Raw genomic sequence first — 21,533 nt, forward strand, 5'->3', positions numbered from 1 at the left:
GGAGTCGGGGGGAGGGGGCGAGGGAAAGGCGGACTGTGGGTGATCAACATTTCTGAAAAATCGGCCACTAATTAATTACTTGGCTAAAGGTGGATCCAGGTGCCTAAATTTAGGCATCTGAGTTTAAAAATATTGGAGTTATAACCTGTCTGGAGAATGGGAAAGATGTTGTGAAGCTTTATTAATGTTAAAAAGCCCTTTGGGGTCTTTGGACGAAAGACACTCTGGAAGTGCTTGGCGTCATAATGATTTTTTTTCATTATGAAAGGATTGTCTAGAAAAGAAGGCTCTAGACCAAGACTCACAAGATCTGGGCTCCTGGTATGACCTTGGTTGAGTCACTTTGTTCCTGAATATTTCACCTGTAAAACCAGGATAATAATTTCTGGCTCCCACCGTGGAGCTGTCTGGTTTAGATTGGTTGTTAGCTCTTCAGGGCAGGGACTGTCTGTCTGTGTGAACACAGCATAGCGTCACCTTGATCGTATTCAGGGCCTTTAGGTGCTAGCACGCGAACAATAATAAATAATTTAATGATAAAACCCATATAATGAGCATCTATGTACAGAACAGCATCGCAGGTGTCGTGGTTGAAATCTTGCTGGCAATAGCTCCAGTGATTAGATTATAAGCAATAAATGCTACGTCTAAATTTCAAGTAAAGGATTCAGTTTTTCATTTCCTTTCCTAAACCCTCAGGTAGTATTGCCGTGGAGATATTGACCGGCTGCCACGTTCCACCCCAGCGGTGACTGCATTTCAGTGGTGTATATCTATGGCCTGTAAAGTTTTGGGTGTGTGTGGTGTGGGTTTTTTTGTTTTTGTTTTTGTTTTTTTCTGATGAGCTCAAGAACATGGTAATTATTTTCCATAAAACATTTTTTTAAATGATCTTTTTCTCTCTTTCTTGGTGGTATGGAAACTTCCTTTTCATTTTTTCCAACAATATAAAATCTGAAAAACTGGATGAGGTGGGGCAGTTGGTTGAACAAAAGAACATTTTGAAAGAAAATACATTTTTCGGTAAAAATGTTTGGACTAGATTAGATACTGAAACAATCAGCTGGAAACTTTCTGTCAACTCTGTTCAGTCCCCATCGGGGGAAAGGCCCTACAATGCTATAAGTGTAAGTTGCACCTGCTGTTTTATTATATTGATTTTGGCATCTGATGGTTCTAGCCCATCTGTGACATTGGACACATTTTGCAGAACAGCCCTAATTACTTCCTCAGCATTTGACTTAAAATTCTGATTTAATTAGCGAGTGTGTTCTGAGATGGGAGAGGGCACAAGGACTTAGTGTGACAAGGCTTCTCTTCTTATGTTACATTTTCCTCTTGAAGCATGGATGTGGGTGGGTGAGAGCCCACCATGCAAGCCCCACAGGAGAACTCTTCACACGGGATGCCCTGGGACATGGGTGTAGACAACTGGGAGATGGGAGCATGGATGCTAAAGTTCGGGGATTGTATTAGTAAGGGAAACACTGAGAGTATTTCCCACCAACATAGCATGGTGTAGACACTGTGTTAAATTGATATAAATTACATCGCTCAGGGGGGTGGTTTTTTCACACCCTTGAGCAACGTAACTTATGTCAACTTAAGAGTTAGTGTAGACGAGGCCAAAGGTTGAACAGAAGCTCATTTTATTGCACTCTATTAAACTGGACAAATATAGTCATGGTACGAAACTACTCCTTAAAGCATTCTTTTTAAAAAGAGGAATAAAAAGAAAGACTTACAAATCTGAAACAGTTCCAGTTGATGATCTTTGTCCTGGGTTTCTTGAAATAAATTCTTCTGCAACATGTGTAAGTCATCAGTTTTGTCTATGGGTACATGTAAAATCATATACCAATTGAGCTGTGATTGTCCACACTGGAGATCAAGGCCATTGTTTAATGTGGTGTAGAGCAGTGGCTCTCACCTTTCCAGACTACTGGACCCCTTCCAAGAGTCTGGCCTGTCTGGTGTACCCCCAAGTTACACCTCACTTAAAAACTACTTGCTTACAAAATCAGACCTAAAAATACAAAAATGTCACAGCACACTATTTTGAAAAATGGCTAACTTTCTCATTTTTACTGTATAATTATAAAATAAATCAATTGGAATATAAATATTTTATATAGATTTCAATGTATAGTATATAGAATAGGATAAACAAGTCATTGTCTGTATGAAATTTTAGTTTCTATGGACTTCGCTAGAGTTTTTTATCTAGATGAGTTGATGTACCTCCTGGAAGACCTCTGTGTACCCCCGGTTGAGAACCACTGGTGTAGACCCCTGAAAGTGCTCTCGCTTACAATACTGGTTGCTGATATGACCAAATCATTTTTATTAACTTTTACCACTTCAGGAAACAGCTGATGTTCAGTCTGGTTGAATGAACTGAGGCTTCTGAATTGATTTCAGTGATCTTTCTGTAAGCTGACAGTTGGCTTGCAACAGATGAAGCTTAATAATCATGGTTGAAATTGGAACCATACACCTGAAGCACGTCTTGAACTTGTATGTTAGGCTTAGAGTTATTTTGAGAGTTTCAAGATTTTGAATAATTTTGTAGTCTTTCTGTTTAAATCTTTGAGTACTGGACATTGTAAAAACCAGTGACTTAAAAGTAGAGATACTTATAATATTCCTTTGCTGAATTTGGGTAGATGGGTTCTATTTCCCTGTTTGGATTTTCTTGGGAACTTCTCTCTTCCCTGGAAGCCCAGACCTTCTGACTATATCCAGCGTTGGATTTTTCTGGCAGATTTGCTCCCAGAATAAATTGCAGCTTTCATCTGATCAGATGTATGAAAATAATGTACTTCAGTCTAAGATTGGCCTTCTGTGGTTGAAATGCCTGAGCCTTGCAGAGTTTTGGACAGATTGTCTATCATGTTTAGGACTTTCTACCTAGCTCAGTATAAAAGAGGTAGTTCAACTCTTCCGTTTGAGCTGCTATTCCACCAATGAGAGCTCTCATGTCAGGATCTTTGGTTGCATCCTTTAGTGTCTCCCAAGTTGCATGTGGTAAAAGGGAGTTTCAGAAATTGAAGCCAGTGCGTCTGCAGAGAGACACCATCTTGCTGGACAGAGGACATAGATGCTTGATGCTGTACTGACCGCTTTATGTTTTATGTCCTGAAATATAGCCTTTTGTTTGTTTTTTACCAAATGACACAATTAAATCAGCCTGTTTCAAGAGCATCTCTAAGGATAGCATTTTTAAGAGCAGCCTAGCACACCAAACTCAAAGCGTGCCCAGAGCAGTGAGTATATGTAGCTCATAGTTTCTGTTAGTCTGGTTGCTACACCTGAAACTAAGTCTGTCAAGTTAGTGGTACCATCATAATATTCTCCATGACAATTACTGATCCTCAAATTTTAGACACGATACATCTTTCATTAGTGAGTTGGTAGCCCCTGCTGATGTACAGGCTACATTATATATCCAAGGAACATTCATGTCATCATCCACATACTGCAGGCATAACACCACTTTCTCTTTGTTGGAGAAGTGTGTTGTTTCATATACCAAAATTGCACACCACTTTCCAGAAATGTTCTCAGAAATCTTCTTCGCAGCTTTAAGAGCCATTATCTCATTTTGAATAACTGGACGTGTAAATTTGTCATGACTCATTTTCATCTACTCTGAAATCAGGATCATATTCTGCCTCCAAACAAAGTAGTTGAATAAAGTTGCAGTGAACTTCTCCACTTCAGGGTGTATTTTCAGCTTGTTCAGACTAATGGTCTTGCAGTCCAAGACCCTGTCTGGCAAGATACCTATACATTACTAGTGTTTTCATTAGGAATTGCCTGTTTTCTTCTTTCTACTGAATGTACTGAAAACTTAGACTTGGTCTACACCTAAAACTCAGGTCAACCCAGCTATATTGCTCAGGTCTGTGAAAAATTTCATGCCCTATGTGACAGTGAAGTTGACCCAACCCTCACTGTAGACGCAGCTAGGTCAATGGAAGAATTCCTCCATTGACCTATTTACCATCTTTAGGGAAGGTGAGTTTACTATAGTCATGGAAAAACCCATTTTTATAGTAAGCGTCTACGCTACAGCAGCATAGCTGCAGCACTGCAGCAGTGCCTTTGGAGCGTTTGTAGTATAGATACCCTTAGTCTTCATATGTCACCAGCGTTCTCAGTGGCCTTTTGAAGAATATCGGCTGCTTCATGGTGAAATGAAGAAACTTGGTGCCTCAAATTTGTCTCCAGCCTTTTTCTGAATAGAGAATTCAGACTGAGTGGAAGCTTCATCTAGGTGCTTAGTCAAAAGTAGTTTGTGCCTAAAAGTTTTGTATAACAGTAGAAAACAAGTTTACTGTCACTAGCTTGAGAATAACTGGGCCATTGAAAAGTATCAAATGAGGAGGAGCAAAAAAAGGCCTTGTTTTCCAAAGTTACGCCCAAGGAAAGACTTGCGGCCTGGTGGTTGAGGTGTCTCAGAAATGCTGTTGTAGGCAATGGCTGAGAGAGCTCAGTACTACAGCCAGCAGAAGCTGATGCATTTGTTGAAAGAGTAGTTCCCTCCTCTTTCATCAGCTATGTTTTTACATTTCATTTGAGCACCTAGAAAATATATGCTCTGCTTTTGTACTTTGCTCCTTATAACTCACTTAGTATTGCAGAATTATAACACGCACACAATGCTCTGGCAAACTGAAACACTTACCTGGCCTCTTGGTTTTATATGGTTACCATTTTCTTTCTAGGACAATCTAGAATGTGGTAAAATGAAGAAAGGGGACAGCCTGCTTCTGATCTGTTGATTACACTGGAAAACTAGTTGTTTCGATGTTTTTTATATGGAATCTCCTGGGTTCTTCTCACCCAGAAACTCTGATAAGGAAAAGACTACAAAGAGATGGCAGTTGGATGGCCTTTGACGCCCCTGAATATGATGGTTCTGCCAAAGAATCATGGACTTCGTGATGTCTGGCCTTCCCCATCCTTTTGTGGAAAAAAAGCCCATGGAACTGGGGCAGTGAGAGGAGGAAAGAAAAGACCACCCAGTCAGAAGGCTGTGGGAATCAGCCCTCGAGAAGTGGCAGCTGGCTGGTCCTATCCCTGGTCTCCGACAAAGAGACTCAGAAGTCTTTGTGCACACTGGTGAGGCAGAGCAGGATAAGTAGAACCCTGCAAATGTGCGGGTATCTGCTTTGTATCCATGGACCATTTCTGCGGATAACAGCATGGATGTGGATATAGATGTATCCACGCAGGGCTCTGATGATAAGAGCCGGCCAGGGAGCTGCGGAGAATCACAGCATGGATCCTCCACCTGCCCTGGGCGGAGGAACTGGGGGGCAGGGACATTGGGCGGGGGGCATGGATCCTCCACCTGCCCTGGGCGAAGGAACTAGGGGGACGCTGGGTGGGGCTCCTTCTAATTGCCTACCTCACCCCTGATTTTTTTTTTTTTTTTTTTGTCCATGAAAGCACAATCAGTGCTGCTGCAGCAGTGTAATAGCACAAGATGCTGAGGCTGAGATGGCAGTGATTTAATGTTTTAATGATCCTTGACCTCTAGATTGTTGGTTCTACACGGATTGTAACATCCATTGAAACTTATCTTGATCTCGCAACTCTGTATTGTCCAAGGAAAAATTATTTGTGGGTCTCAGTTCAGTTCCTGGTGGACAGGTGTCAACATAAAAAACACACTTCACCACAGTTAGTACTAATTTCCTCTTTTTATAGGTAGTCTAAGAACTGACTGGGCATGGAATCTGAAGTACTCTTGTATCCTTGCCTATAAGGATCCGTGCAATCATGGTTGAGGCACGGTGGCACAGCATGCAGAATAGAGGAGAGTGCCTTTCCATAGAAACAAAGACAGTTGAGAAGGATGACGGTTCTCTCCTGAAGCCCTGTGGGAAAGCAAGCAGGCTAACTGCTGAGGCTGTCTGGGGAGAATAGATTCTGGAGAACAGTGATTTATTTTCCAGGCATAAATGAGTAGGCAAATGATAAAAACAAAACTACAGCCACTGGAGATGAGTGTCTGTCTGCCAGCTGCCATGGACATAAGTCTCTCTGTACTGGTAGAACCCTCAGGCAACTGCACGCTGCTCTTGCTCTCAGAGCAAACAAACCAATCTTTGTGCCTCTCTGCTTCCATCATGGAACTGACTTTGGTGCCGACCCAACATTTCTGCAGATCCGGTAAGTTTTTTGTTTTGTTTTGTTTTTTTGCAAAGGACTGAAATAAATCTTGACTTTTTATAAACCTGTACAGAAAATACAACAGGTCTGAATGGCAAATCCCATACACTGCTGAGGTTTAGGCAAATACAGGTGGCCAAATGCTGCTCTAAATTTCATTAGTGTAAACCCAGCCCACAGTTGTACATGATAGCAGGATGCTATTGTTTGGTGGCAGTTCAGTGGTCTCTGTGCCATGAGTTGGATCTCAGCCCAGTGGACAGGTCTTCCTATCACAAAAATCAGCACCATATTTGGCCCCAGTTGACCCCCCCATTAGGAGTTTGAGCTCATCTCTCCTGGAGGTGGTCCCTTCAAGTCTGGTTGAGGCTCCTTGGCAGAGCTCTGGGCAGAAAGCTTGTATTCCTATTGCCTATGCTATTTTGGAGATAAGTAAAAGATTTTTTTTTTCTCGAAGGCTGTTAATCTGGCTGCTTCTGCAAGCGCTAGATTCCTTCACACAAACCAGCACTTGTGTCAGGACATGGATTTCAAAAGGGAAAAAAGAAATAGCTCTGGAATAATTGGAAATACCCCAACCAGTCTGTTACCTCCCAGCTGGGTCATTCATTTTGTTACCTGCTGCTCTGTAGCCATCTGTACTTAATGCCTTCAAAACCTTTACTGAAGTGAGTGAGACAGACAGAGAGGCAGGCTGACTAAACTTTAATAAAACTCCCAGGCTATTTATGCTCTTATTATGAGACTCCCTTCTCTTGTCAGGATAGTTTATGGCCCCTCATTAACTCTTCCTGTTTTATGGTCACCTGCATGAACATCACAGTAGATACTGGGTTGTGGGGGGGGGGATTGGAAAAAAATAAATATAGAACAGATGCTTAAGTGCACATGAATAGATGCAGAACCATCAACACACACCACCTGATCACTTCCACCTGTTCATAGACGTTAGCAAGATCACCAAGTAGTTCTCCTTCACTCCATCTCAGGTGGTTCTGGTTAAACAAGAACAAAGTTGCTGAACGTTACCCTTTTGGACCCTCTGAATTTGGGTAAACTTTTTAAAATAATTTCTCACTTTAAATGTTCATTTACATCTATGCCTTCTGACTTTGGGGGATGCCAGAGGCATAAATGAGATATGAGAGAGGCTGTTCTCACAGTATTTTTAGCTTGACCAAAACCTAGGTCCCACTAATCCTGCTGGAGGGTCCCTTATGAAGCTTCCTGCTCACCATCTAGAGACCTGAACATTTGCTCTGAACCAAATCTCCAAACAGTTTGAGATTTCCCCATTGCTAATTTAAATATGTACCTATCTCTCCTTCAAACTGAAAACACAAACCTGTCCAAGAGGAGTCAAAATTCTTCTGGAAAATGTTTTAATAGTTTGTTTGCCATTCAGATGGGTAAAAACAAACCATTTCACTCCTGGGTAACATGAGATGGGTAGAGGTAAAGTAACTGTGGCCTTTTTCCTTCTCTCCTGATCTGCTGTGTGAATTTGGTCAGCGATGGTGCAGCTGGGTGGAAGCCAGGCAGTGGAATGTTGCTCTGTTATTGCATCTTGCAGAGAGGGGAGAGATTAGAGTCATCTGTTGTCCAGCTGTGATCTTGCCTACTTGACCTAAACTTGTCATTGCCAGGTTGATTGGTTCATTCCGCACCAGTCTAAAAGTTAGTGTAGAATTCCTTAGATATGGCCTCAAAACCAGGGCTGGACTTCAGCAAAGACTAAGAAGTGCTGTTTGTCAGGGACCAGACTGAAGGACCTTTCTAAACAGAGAAGTAAAATATGTCTCGACAGCTCAGTATTTAGATAAGGTGGATATAACCTATGTAAAATCCTTATGTTCCCAATGCCCAGCTTAATCAGGGAAGTTTTGCAAATGTTGGAAGTAGGTGAGCAGGTGGTGGTGGCTGAGACCATCTGGGATGGACTTAAAGATTTTTTTTGTTTCCTTTAAGGGAATGTAGTGCTAGTGAAAGAATCAAGAGCCCTGCAAATTGGCAGCTGCTGCCTATCACCAGAACAGGCATGGCACAGGTAGAGCAAACTTCCACGCTTTCCCAGAGATGGCCAACTCATGGCCAGGATGGCTTTGTCCCCCTGCCTTTTCGCTTCCTGATATCCTCGCTGACATTGGCAATAGGTACATTTGGTGCAAGAGACTGGTTAATTTAAGCAAAGCCAGCCACAGCGCGGCAGCCCCTCTGCAAATGTCACTAGCTGGTAGCCCATCACACAGTCAGATTTTCTGGCTTTTCCAGGAGCTTGGAGTTCAAATGCAGGTTTCCATAGAAGAAAGGGCTAGCATATGAATTCCTTGGCCTCCAGCAATTCCATCCTTCTTAAATCCTCACAGCCACTCTCTTCTCAGAGTATTTCCATGCCTGCAGCTGCAGGGGCTTCTCTGGGTGCCAGGATGAGGGGTTCTGAATAACGCACCTCTTAGCTGAGCTTTTTAAACTGGAGACTTGGGAATCCATCCAGTTGGCCTTTATTTTTTTCTCTCACTTTGGTTTACAGTGTTAATTCTACCCATTCAGATGTAATTTTTGAGCTATATGAGCCAGAGGCAGAATCCCATTTGCTGCCAGAACCTGAATGGTAACTAGATCTCTTTCTTTAACTCTTGTGACATGCTATAATTTAGTTTGAATGTTGAAAGGAAAAGGGCCTCCAGGGGAGTCCAGTGCTCTGCTCGCTTGAGTTCTAATTAAAGTGATCCCCTCTTGAATTTCACTTTGTTTTTCTGGGGCTTTCACTCCATGATGATTAACATGTGTCCCATGGCAAGGAACTCATTACACCCTTCCCCGATCTCCTCTTTCATAAAGCCTTAGGAACCTCCTGTTGCAGATCCTGCTGGCTGAAGCTTCACCCTCAGAAAGATGTAGTGGCCAGAGACAGGTACAAGCTTGATTAGCACTCTGGGCTGTGTAGTCATACCCTAGCAGGAAGCTCTGCTTTTTCCAGGGTGGTTCAGTCAGATGTTGCTGTCCAGTGAAGACGATCCAGTCCAGGATTTCTTCCAGCCTTTTCTTCATATTTCAAGAGCCCAGGCCAACTCTGGCTTCCTATTCCAATTCCAACAGGCTTATCTTTTTGGGGGCTGGAATTGTTAGCACAGTGTATCTTGCCTGCTGAGAGTTCTGCCTCTGCTCAAACATGTGCTCCGTGCTGGGGTTGGAGTATTTTTAATTTTAAATGTCAAACTCGAAGAGCTCCTTTTTCTTTTTCTTTTTCTCCCCTCTGCCCCGGCCCCGTCTACGCTAAAGAACCAGCCTCCTGTTAATTAGATGCTGGAAGTGTTACTGCTTTGATGGGACAGGGGAGTGAGTGAGAGTGAGTGTGTCTGTGGGAAACAGATACAAAAATGTCAGTGAACAGCAGGAAAAGTTCTGGGAGACCGTCTTACTACTATCGACTGCTCCGGAGGTCGCGACTTCAGAGACAGCGAAGCAGATCCCGGAGCCGGAACAGGCCACTTAGCAGGGGTAATTGCAACCAAAATTCCATTTAATTGAAAGTGCAAAGACCTATGTCGTATTGCTTAACAGGCAAGTCTATTACTATAGATGATAAAGACCCAGTGTAAATGCTCCTTATTGTACCTGTGCGCTGCAAAGTTTATAGTGAACTTTAAAAAGGATCTGTTGATCGTTCAGTGCTGTGCTCAGGTAAGGGGGAGAGCATTGTTTAGTGGTGGTATAGATCTGTCTGTCAGGACACCTGGGTTCTACTCTCTACTTTGATGTTAAAATGCTGTGTGACTTCCATCAGGCAAATCCCTTTGACTCTTGCCCTCATTTTAAAGGTAAGGAAACTGAGGACAAGAGTACTTCCCAAGCTCCCTAGGATGTTTTGAGGCCTATTTGATGTTTGTAAAGCACTTCAATATCCTTAAATGAAAGATGCTATCGAAGGCCAAAGAACTATTGTTATAATTTGCTGCTCCTCATCAGCTGGGCCCCTGGAGGGTCTAAAAAACTGTAATGGGATATAAGGGCTTGTGCTCCCAAGCCGCTGGTGAAAGGCAATGGGGCTTGTGTGTTCATAAGCCACTTTCACGATCTTGAAAATCGCACTGTAACAGAATGTATTTGTCCTGTGCAGCAGGAGCGGGGACCATGGAGCGATGTTTCTTTTGGACGTACTCATTCATGCTGTCCATTCATTCCACTCCAGGCAGCTACTGACCCAGTTACATTTTTTAAAAATAAGCTGCTCTGGCTTTTCTCTCATGAGGTGAAACAAATGTTTATTGCTGCTCATGCTGAAAGTGAAAGCACTCGGAGAAGTGACCCTCTTCTGTTTTACTGTCTTGGTCATTTTGCAGTTGAAATATCTTTCTGTAAAAGGAGAGAGGAGGGTTGTGTTGCTGCCTTCCCAAAGCCATTTCTTAAAAAGAAGGGTAATTTTGTTGTGTGAGTAAGAAGATATGTCAGAAGCTAGCCTCCTAGGGCCAGATCCTGCTCTCTAAGACACTGGTATGAATCCAGACCAATGCTGGCTTCACTGGCATTAGCCCAGATTTACACCTGCATACCTGAGAGCAGAGTCTGGCCCTAAAAGCTCTAGCTAGGGTGCAGTGTTGTCTCTCTTCACTGACAACACACTATGCTCTGTAGGGAGGCTTATTTCAGTGTTTTGAATCATCACTTGGGAAATATTAAGGAAGCTAAATCGGTCCCTGAGTTTCAGCTTTTCCGATAAGCAGACAGGGTTTTTCTCTTTCCACTGTGTTTCTGTTTTGTCTGGCAGGGAAGAGCGTTTGTTTGCAGACTCATAGGCATGTGGCAGTTCCTTGTTCCCCTTTATTTGTGTCTCATTCACAACCAAAATGTTTTCCTGTCACTTGAGCTACTGTGACAAATGAGATATGTTCATTGCTGTAACTAATCCCAGTATGGACTTACCACCATCGCAAGTGTTGGAGCCCAACTGAACTATTTACTGGGGACTTGTAAACAGATTGGGATGATGATAGCTTTGAATGGGATGAGGTTAGCTCTTTTCTATAGCACTGCTCACCTTTGGCTCTCAGAGCACATTTCAAAGGTGAGTGAGAATTCTCCTCCTCGCCACACGCAGAAACCATAGCACAGAGAGGTGCATTGACTAGCCCCATGTGACACACAGTAGGTCAGCACCGGAGTGGAGACTAGAACTCAGAACCTGTGACTCTCCCAATCCAATGTCCTATACGCTGGTCTGGGCTGGGTAACAGAAGTGCTAGAATGCCATGGGACAGACTGCTTTCTTGAGATTTCTGGCCTACTTGGTGGACTTTGATGATGAACAGGCAGCGTCATGAATGGGGGGAGTTCCAGGCTAGCTTTGCAGGACATAAAAATTAGGATGAGGTGCTGAGCATTCAGATGCTCGCCATTAGCTGATGTGAACAGATGCAGGTGCACCATAAGATTTTCAATAGATGGTTCATCAGTTCCCTTTGATTTCTCATTTATAAGGTTCAGGGCTGTAGTAAAATTGTGCTGTCTCTCAGTGGTCTGGGCCACCCAAATTCCAACAGGTCTCTGAAGAAAAACAATGGGTGGGTCACCATGTGGTTTTCTATAGCAGCTGTCCTACAGACTGTGCTTGAACTTTACAAGAGTTCAATAAAGGCAGCTGGGGAGAGCAAGTTTCCCCTTCCCTGGTACTGAGCTGCAGTGATACTAAGTATCTCGTGCCACAGCAAATCACCCTGGTGGAAGGTATCCTCGGGTTGGTAGGTTGTCGTAGGTTCATTAGCACTGTCATCATGTTAGGGGAAGGAGCTAGCCCCAGCAGTCTGCACAGTCATCTGTGGCGTGTGTGCTGCGCAGCAGGCTTGTGCTTTACTATTTGCATCACCCACAGACTTTTGTTCTCTCTAGATGCCTTAGAGGCATCATGGCTGTAGCAAGTGGCTGGGTCAGCAGTGGCACATGCACCAGGGGTTACAGGGTGTATCCGGGGAGTCCTTTGGTGGAGCGGGGGTTGGTTTTGCATTTGGGCAGGAAGCAGTGGGGATCAACCAGCTGTTACATGTTCCCCAGGAACGGGGAGTTCTCTACTGGTACCAGATTCCTGCCTTTCCAGCCTGAATCACTCACCATTGTCCACTTTGCTCCAAACCTGGTGCTGGTGCTGGGTGGGCATAGGTGCTGCCACTTGCTGCCAGTTAGCTTCTTATTTCTAAAAAGCTGTAATGAGCGTGTGGGAGCAGGACGGCCTTCAACCCGTGCACTTCAGAGCAACCGGTCTCTTGAAATGAAGAGAAGTTTGTATTTGTGTCTCACTTCCCCCACCAGCTCCCCCTCTAATGCCAGCCCTTTATGCCTCTCCCTTTGCCTTCCTTCCTAATGAGCCGCATTGCTGGGCCCTGGGGCATGGCTGCTGCCTGGCAGCCATATGCGTGGAGTTCAACCCACCATGGAGCCTAGTGAGGCTGTGGTGTGGGCTGGAGCTCTTGCAGCTGAAGGGAGGTGTCAGGCACTGGCTAGTGAGGCTGAGATATTAGAAGGTTGTGAAGAACTGAGCTTCTGGTAGGGGTGGAGAGAGAGACACCAACATCCCCCACTCAAATTCTCAGCTGTGCTGTATCTCAGACTACAGGGACGGAGTTTGCATTTTCTAAGCAAGTGCCTGAGGAATATCGGGGGAGGGGGGTGACTTCTTAGTGACTAGGAAGGCAGGACGTGGTGCAACAGGGGCTCTTGTACTGGCAAAGCAGGGTTGACAGCTGTTTGCAAAGGCAGCTAGCTTTCAGTCATCGCAACCAGATGATAATGTGTGAGAGCAGGTGATCTCTTGCAGCTTCCAGCAGGGACGGAACTGATAGCAACTTCAGCAAAGGGTGCTGCTGCTGGCCCTGTGTAAGCAGGGCTGGCACCTCTAGATTCTGGGAAGGGCAACCTCATGCCAAGGCTGGGACGGTCAAGGGAGGAATGGGCTGTTTAGAGTGGTCCAGGTGGGGCATGGGGATGGCGTTGAGTGATGGACAACTCAAATATCAGGAAATGTTTCACCATGAGTGAGAGCTCTGCTAGACAGTGGAATAATCTCCCAAAGCAAGTGGTGGGAGGCCAATAGGCTGGATGGCATGCTAGGCACTGTGCTATAGGGAACAACCCTGCACTGGTCTGGGTTGGGAATGCTCTAGATGTAACCAGTAGGCTGTTCCACCTGCATGCTGTCCTGCAGTGGCACCAGTATCATCCCTGTTCCTCTGCCTCACTGAGGAGGGGCTGGAAGCGACTCCCTCTAGAGGTCACTTGAGGAACTGCCCCTTCATCATGCCCATTTCTTCTCCCCGACTCTGAGTAGGCCCACAGTGATGTTGGCACCTGCCTCCTCAGAGGAAATGTCTACTGCAAACAGCGACATAGAAATGCTGAGTGTAAGAGTATCTCTACACAATACCTGAGAGCATGGACAGACACGTGCTACTCTGCTTGAGCCAGCAGACTGAAAACTGCAGTGTAACATGGGCAGCAGCTCTGGCTAGCCTCCAGAGTACAAGTCAGCCTTGATGCCTGGGTACTCACTCACACTGGCTGGAGCAGAACTAGCGTGTCTGTCCATCTCACTGCAGCTGTGCTGCAGTCGTAACCTAAACATGACAGGGTTCGAACGCGTTTCTCCAGAGAACCCAGCCTGGAGCGTCTCTTAACGGGGTCAGGCATGCTCTGAAGATGGTTGCGTCCCATTACAAATCTGACCTCTGCTTGCATGTGAGAGCATCTGTGGAGGGCTTTGGGACCAGGTATTTTATCGCCATGAATAGTTCCTGTATTTGATGACCCTGAGGGATTCCCATTAACTTTCAGCTATGGCCGTTCTGAGCCGTGTCATAGAACCCAGCTTCTCTAAGCCAATAAAGAGAGCTCTCCAGGAATTCCCAGGCTCCCATCTGCTAGAGCGCTGCTCTCCAGAGTTCGTATCGCTCAGTCTGGTGTCTCTGGCTGGGGACTCATCACAAGTATAGAAGTGGGTGGTGAGAAGGATTCCAGCTGAGCACAGCCCTTCACCACAACACAGTAGCATCCTTGCTACACTGGGCCAAATTCATCCGCAGCTTCATCCCATGGACCTGACTGAATTTGGGCTTGTGTGCATCTCAGTGTGGCCTTTCTCTTCCATGTAGACTGCTGCTTCCCACCCAAAAGGTCTGAACTTGTGCTGCATCCCTGCCTCATCCCCCCACCACTGCAAAAATAAGGGAGGCAGTTTGGACACCTTGTGTCCTTCCGGGCCTCTTTGGGTGGCAAGACTGAATGGGATACGAATTCATGGTGTTGGGATCCTTGGGCTTGCTTTGGTCTTCAGTCGTGCACAGAAACCACTCCTCGCCCTGCGGCTTCCCCCTATAAGAACATTGTTCCTGAAATGTGTGCGTTACATGTTGTCCATCTTGGATCGTTGTCCTATAGATTGAGGGAGCCACTTTCTAGATCAGACTGAGAGCCGGAAGGGTTGTTGGGTAGGGTGAGAACGTTGCCTCCTCCTGCCTCCTTGTCTAACTGGTGCCCACTATCTAACCTCGTAACCTGCAGGATGCCCTTCTGTTCCAGAGAAGGATGTTGTTTGCAGTGGCGCTTGTCTGTGCCACGGCGGCTAAGAGTTCCAGAACTGCATCTCAGCAGTGGTGAGGCTGCATTTCATGCACCAGTGTGATGCTAACTCCATTCTCTATGTTTAAGGGTTTTCCCTAGCTCTTCCCTGTGCATATGACACACTCATCGCAGTTTGGTACTACTACAAGCTGTGCTTTGGAGAGGCCCAGAGCTGGAACAGCAGAGCTAGTGGGGAGCTCAGGCTGCCCTGGAAGAGCAGTAGGTTATCATGAGGGAAGCCAGCACACTTGTTGCCTGCACTGCGCTCAAGCCAGTGCTATTCAATTGCTGTTTAAATGAAAAGGCAAGTTTCCCCCCTGTGATTTAAGCTGTGTTTGAAGGATGATGTGTCAAATCTCCAGGCTCTGTATGCCACAGGGATCCTGGACAAGCTGCACATATATTAGTTAAAAACCTCCAAAATTCTCTCTTCTTCCTTGGGCCATTTGTTCTGTGTGGAGTTGTGGGTAAACATGTGAGGAATCCTTGCTGAAATTATTGTAGCTACCAGGTGATCCATGTAACTGTAGCGGAAGGTCCTTGAGGGTCTGGGGTAAGAGAAGGAAAACTCCCTATAAAAGCAGCACCTGGCTATAGCCTCTGGCACTTTGGTCTGTAGCATCTCTCCCTTTACTTAGAGTCCAGAATAGAGGAACAGGTGTTGACCAGCAAGTCTTGCAAAAGGATGCAAATTCACTGTCTTCCCATAGTAACTTCATCGTGGAAGCGCTGCTCGTGGTTCCAGAGTTGAGGTGAGTTGAGTTTTACATTTAATGCATAGATTCAACCACTTTGTTATGCAAGAAGAATACAACGTGTCTACCCCAAAATTACAGCAGTTATTTATTGAGTACAGAATTCATTTATTTATTTATTTTGGAGAACTGACAAGCAGTTAAATATTTTGTGGGTTAATTTAAGGGACCAGGTTTTTTGTTTTTTTTTTAATTACTTTTTTCATCTGCATCAGAGTATCTTTTTATCCCAAATGATCTTTAATAACAGAATAACACAGGTATTTCACATTACTGTTATTGTTAAAACTCACTGAAATCTTGTGTACGGGCTATATTGAAAGACATTTTAAGGGATCAGAATAATTTTTCCCATTATTTTTCATAACTGAAAGTTTCTTCAGCAGGGGCTGATAAATAAATAATGTTCCAGAATCTAAAACAAAGAGTTCCATGTAGATGTGCCCTCTTCCATCTCCCATTGTTCTCAGTGGGACTGAGGCTGCAGGCTGCTTACATTCTCACTGGAAATAGTAGGAAGTTATGGCCATTTTGAAAGAGGTCACCTTAACTGAGCGCAGTTGCATCAAGAACAATGGGAGGTGACAGCCACTTTGACAACAGGTGATTCTTGGTAGCTCTAAATTCTAGAGGACTCCCTCTCTCATTCCTGCTTCCTGATAGTAGAGGTCACAAATGGGATGAAAGAACGTGCTCAAACTAGAAGATGGCCTTAAAGAAATGTTTTCGTATGTACCAAAATATTCAGAGATTTAAAACAGAAACAAAAATGCAGGTGCTGCTGCCTCTGTAGATGGTTGGGGGAGAACAGTGGGACTGTATATACCTCACATGAGTGCAGTGTAAAGCCTTCTCTGTGGTAAGATATACCAGCAAATTTCCCTTTGCTTAATTTCATTCTGTTACTCCGAGTTGATCCTTTCTGAAAACATCTTTTGACTTTATTATCCAAGGGCATCGTCTCCTCAGACCTTCTTAGGCCATTCTGTAACCCCTGCTAGTTATTCCCTCTGCTTCATTTCTTACGTTACTTTCCCCGGTGAACTTAATATGAACTGGATTCTGGATCTCCATCATTTTTACCTTCTGCTGCCCTTCTCTTCTCTTTGCAAACTGCCCCCTTGTCACTGTGGCTTCCTGAAGCAGAACTTTCAACTCTGCCTTCTAAGATGAGAGCCTAACTCTGTGACCCAGTTGCCACCATGTGATAAAAGGCTTAAAAATGAGCTGGCATTGGTGGGAGCTCCCAGACATCAAGTTCTTATTTCATCAGTCCTCTCCCATCCCATCCCATCCCTGAATGCCTTGACGATTGTAAGCTGGCTGTGGGCACTAAAGACTTGGCGGTGTTCTCTCCTCTCTCTGGGTTGCAGTAGGGCCTTCACGTGAGTCCACTGTCACTGTTGTGTTTGTTTTGTTTCCTGCTGCTATTCTCTGCAGATGACCAGTTAGTGCTAAAGCCCTGGGAGTTTCAGAACGTTGTTAGTATAACCTTTCTTTTGAAAGGTTGGTGTTCCTGATGCTTCTGCTTGTGTCAGCTCCTTGGTCTAGATGCCTTGTCTGCTATATATTTATCACAAATCCTTTTCAGACTGCTTCACAAAAAGACTTTTTTCATTAAATGAGCTTTTTCTCACCTTTTTCCTTTGAAGACCGCTGTGAAGAGACGACTGTCTGATCTTCAACAAAGACCTGTACTTGGGCACACGAAACAGTGAGATCTTGGAAGCTAAGGCCAGCTTCTTTGCTTTCTGCTTTAGCACAGGCTGTTCAACTAAGTATCACTGTAATCTCATGAAAATGGCCAGAATTCAAAGCCTTGAAGTGCCCTTCCCCTGAAGGACCCACAGTTTGATAAGAAGAATCTGTAAATAGCTTCAAACAGAACCCTAAAGGGAAAATCCTAAGCAACCCAAAGGGTTAGCTGCTGTATGATCACTAGCATATCATAGAGGTTAAAGTTATCTCTGCCGTCTCCACCAGCCAGTACAAGATTGCTCCTTACAATTTAATTTTCTAGTGCTTTGGTTTAATATTACATGCAGGGTTGCCAGGATAATCTTGGAGAGCTGAAGTCTCCAGGAATTAAAGATTATGTCATGATGAAATCTCCAGGAATCTATGCAACCAAAGTTGGCAGCCCTAATTATATGTCCCAAAGGGTGGAACTTCCACAATATTTTGTAGGAAACTTTGCTGTGGTCTAGGGGATCTCACTGTTAAAAAGTTTTGATATTTGACCCAAATTTTCCCTGTTTAATTTCTTCTGATTATTCCTAGCTAAACCCATTTGCAATGGCCTATTAACAATCAATCAAAGATTCTAAGACTACTTGAAGCACTTCATGGGTATGATTTGATTAGATCACCCTAATTGCAGGAGTTTGTGATCAACTTGAAAAGCATCTGTTTTGTGCCATGACACTCTCACGTGCTCTAATCTGTGGAATTACAGAGGGGGAAGTAATGTTTAGTGGTTAGCACAAGGGCCGGCTGGTAAGTGTCTGAACCTAGCCTTTCTCTGTGTAAAGTCAGGTCAGTAGTGGCCTACCTCAGAGGGACATTCCATATGTTAACTGGTTATGACAAAGAGCTTTGAGATCCAGGGATGAAAAGAGTTAGGTATGTTCAGCATATGCACCTTCTGTCATATTGCCCCCATACTCACATCTCCCTCCTGACTCTTGTTGCTGAGCCACAGCCTATTCCCCCATTTAAATCGCTCCTGAAAGCTCATGCTTGCTGTGGGGCCCAGGATCACTAGATCATGTGTAGTCCTTATCATGATAGGCTATAAAATAGCTGTCACAACCCTTAATGGTACACTGGCCTATAGTGAACTGCCATGTGATTGTTACTTTAGTCCTTCCCTCTCCTTATCCTTTCCCCCTTTAGTGTGTGTCACCCTTACTCTTTGGGTTGCAGCCTGTATTTTAGAGCATAACCTCCTTAGAGGAGGGACCAAGTCTCTCTGCTAAGCACAGAGCATACGTTTGGGTGCTTTGGATTGCTAAAGAATACTTCGTTATCCAAAGAAGTTAATTCTATAGCAATGTGTAGGAGCTGGAAAGACCCAGTGTGTGGCCCTTGCAAACTGAAAGGTGCCCCCAGGTTTAGCTGGTTTGTTGAGGCAGGTGAGACCTGGAAACGTTTACCACCCTCAGTTCCTGTTTCACCATTGTTCTCTGAGTCCTATCCTACTATATTGGAGAAGACAAGAAGTGATCTCTCCGTTCCGGCACGTCTTCCTCTACCCATGACTCACTCTTACAAAGTGGCACAGCCTGTGCCGTGGGAAGCCAGGTCTAGAGTCAGAGCGGGTATGACAAGGTACTGCTGCTCAACACTCTGCCTGGATTATTTTTACACTTCAAAGCAGCACTAAGCAGATTGTCTCCTTCCTGCAGGACTTCTGGTGGTTCCCGGCAGGAGGTAGCTCAGCAAAACCCCACACCCCATAATGCTGAGAGCTGGACAGACTTGCAAAAAATTACAAATAGTAGTAAAATGAGAGTGGCTGCAACCTGCTCCATCTGGACTGTAAAGATACAGCCTTCAGCAGCTGCAAGGACCCACAAAAAATGCCTTATCTTGGTCTGAGCAGAAAACCAAGCCAGGAGGGCATATGGTATAATGGGAGCTGAGGCCTCCATGGGCCACATCTCCATATTAAAGTGAGGAGGGCTCCTAGCAGTGACTCACAACTCTATGGGGGGCTGCATTCATCAGCCATCTGTTGATGATTGTGAAACTACAAATTACCATCAAGGTATGCAGGGAGAGCTGCAGGGCCTGAAATTATTTTTAACTTCTCTTTTGTTGTAATTGAGTAGAATTAAAGTTGTTGGTGGCCCTTTAAATGATTTGCTCCGTGGGTGAGGTAGTGGCATAGCTGGGAGTACAGGCCAGTAATCGTAACACCCACTGACCATTATCCCTCTCACTGTCTTTCAATAAGAGGGCAATCCTGCACCCATGAACCTTTGTGCAACCTTTTAAAAAACCATTGAATAAGCATGTCTTGTGCTTGGGGCAGGGAATCTAGATTTATGGTGTTAAATATTTTTTTCCCAGGGTAGTGTCCTTAAATATCAGGAAAAGGAGAACTTCCTCCTCAGCACATTTTAATAATTTGTATGAGTAATCTTTGCTTTGTTTTTCAAGTCTGCCCTGTGGCATTTTCCAGTCAAACCCTTTCTCTGGTGGTGTTTCCTTTGGACTTGTTAACAGTGTGGTTGACAGCTGCCCATACAAAAGATTTGAAAGTTTTCAAGCTCTGCTGTTTGCAGGAAATGTTTGCTGGCAGCCCAGGTATTTTTAGATGTATTCTTGCTGAGGTTCTGCAATGTTTGTTCAATACTTAACTGTCCAATACAAAATCAGCACGAGTGAATAGCTTAGGAAGCAGCATATGACAGTGGTGTTTTTTTTCTCATGGATTGCTTTTAACATGAAAACAATGAGCATAGAAATCTGAATAGATGTCTAATGAACAAAAATTCAGAGTGAATCTAGTGTCCTTGAAAGCAGAGGCTAGCTAGAACTGTGCAGAGGTGGGTCTTGCTCGATCTTCTCTTATGTAACTCTGCTGCTGTTCCTCAGCCTGACCTGCAGCCTCCTTCCCTCTCCAGTTCTAGGATCTTGCACGAAGCTTTGAGGCACCTACTGCTGACTTGCAGTAACCCCTTCAGAGTGACGTCAGTGATGCAGAAACATTAAAAATCAGGCCATGTGTTCTCCCCAGTGGCTATAGATTCCTGCTGACTTGGATGTATGAGGCCACCCTCTTAGCCTGGTGGCTAGCGAACTCAAAAGCTGGAATTATTGTGGATACCAAGAATGAGTCTCGAGAGAGTTTTGGCTTCTCTGATATATGCATGAGATGACCCCTGTTACTAAGGAGACAACTGTAGCATCTCCCTCTCACCCCTAGGGTGACCAGACAGGAAATGTGAAAAATCGGGACAGGGGTGGGAAGTAATAGCCTATATAAGAAAAAGACCCAAAAATCAGGACTGTCCCTATAAAATCGGGACATCTGGTCAACCTACCCACCACGCCGAGCAGCGGTGTCTGCATCCCCTGGGATGGGAACTCCTGACTGTCCAGGTGAAGAATGGTAACTAGAGAGCCACAAGTCCACCTACAGTATGCAGTACCTGAAGCTACTCTAAAACATAAAGCCGTGCCCAATATGAAACTCTGCGATGTCGTCAGGCTGCGAGGTGTTGGTTTTTTGGGGCCAGTCGTTTTACTTGCCTTTGAAAGTCTGAGGGAACTTCTCTGCTCTCTTTATTTTGCTCCCCCCCCCTTCCCTTAACTGACAAGATCTCACTGTTGTTGGGCTTCATTTATTCCTTGCTGGCTGCCCTTTGGTCCTGATGTGTTGACACTGATGTTAAATTTGAAAGAGAGAGCTGTGAAACTGGTATTTTGAGATTTCCAGGGCACGGGGCTTTGATGGAAAGATCAGAGGGGATGGGAGGAAAGGAAAAGAAAGACCGGAACACTACAGGGAATACTCAGCTTGCAGGAGAGGTTTGTGCCGGGCCACAGAGCCAGCTTGACTTGGCATCCGCTGCTCTCTGTGGTTGCATGTAAGGGCTGAGCAGGTGATTGCAGGTCAGACTCTGGGTGCTGGAAGGAAAGAGAATTGGCAGAAGAATCTGGAAACTTGAGGAAGTAGAAAAAACATTGCTTTTCTGGCAGTCTTGAGTGTGGGTTATGTGTCTATAAGACGGTCTGTGGTCCAGCCAAGAAATATTAAACCCTGACCAAAGTACCTGCATATGTAACCAAAATACACCGCTACCTCGATATAATATCACCCAATATAACACGAATTTGGATATAACGCGGTAAAGCAGTGCTCCGGTGTAGAACTGATAAATGAAATTGTTTTTAATTGTTCACTCTATTAATGTAACTTCTGTTCACCATTCACTACACTTGCCTGCATTGTAACTTCTGTTCACTGTTTGCCATATT

The 21,533-nt window shown here is 44.6% G+C and overlaps 1 protein-coding gene across 7 annotated transcripts in view; it reads left to right on the plus strand.

Annotated features, from left to right (window-relative positions):
- Positions 1-21,533, plus strand: part of DAB2IP (DAB2 interacting protein) — a 344,050-nt gene that overhangs the window by 74,565 nt on the left and 247,952 nt on the right. For 2 of the 7 annotated variants that reach the window (XR_004371910.2, XM_032767533.2), the window contains exon 1: positions 9,564-9,684. The exons of 4 other annotated variants lie outside the window; for them this stretch is intronic. Coding sequence is in view for 2 of the 3 variants with exons in the window: in XM_032767533.2 (XP_032623424.2) it covers positions 9,564-9,684 (121 nt within the window). In the remaining variant the exon portion in view is untranslated. Of the gene's footprint in view, positions 1-9,561; positions 9,685-21,533 lie in introns of those variants that run through there. One more of the 7 variants, XM_032767536.2, reaches the window with a different exon arrangement.

This window comes from Chelonoidis abingdonii, chromosome 24 (genome assembly GCF_003597395.2).
Source record: "Chelonoidis abingdonii isolate Lonesome George chromosome 24, CheloAbing_2.0, whole genome shotgun sequence".
NCBI classification, from domain to species: Eukaryota; Metazoa; Chordata; order Testudines; family Testudinidae; genus Chelonoidis; species Chelonoidis abingdonii.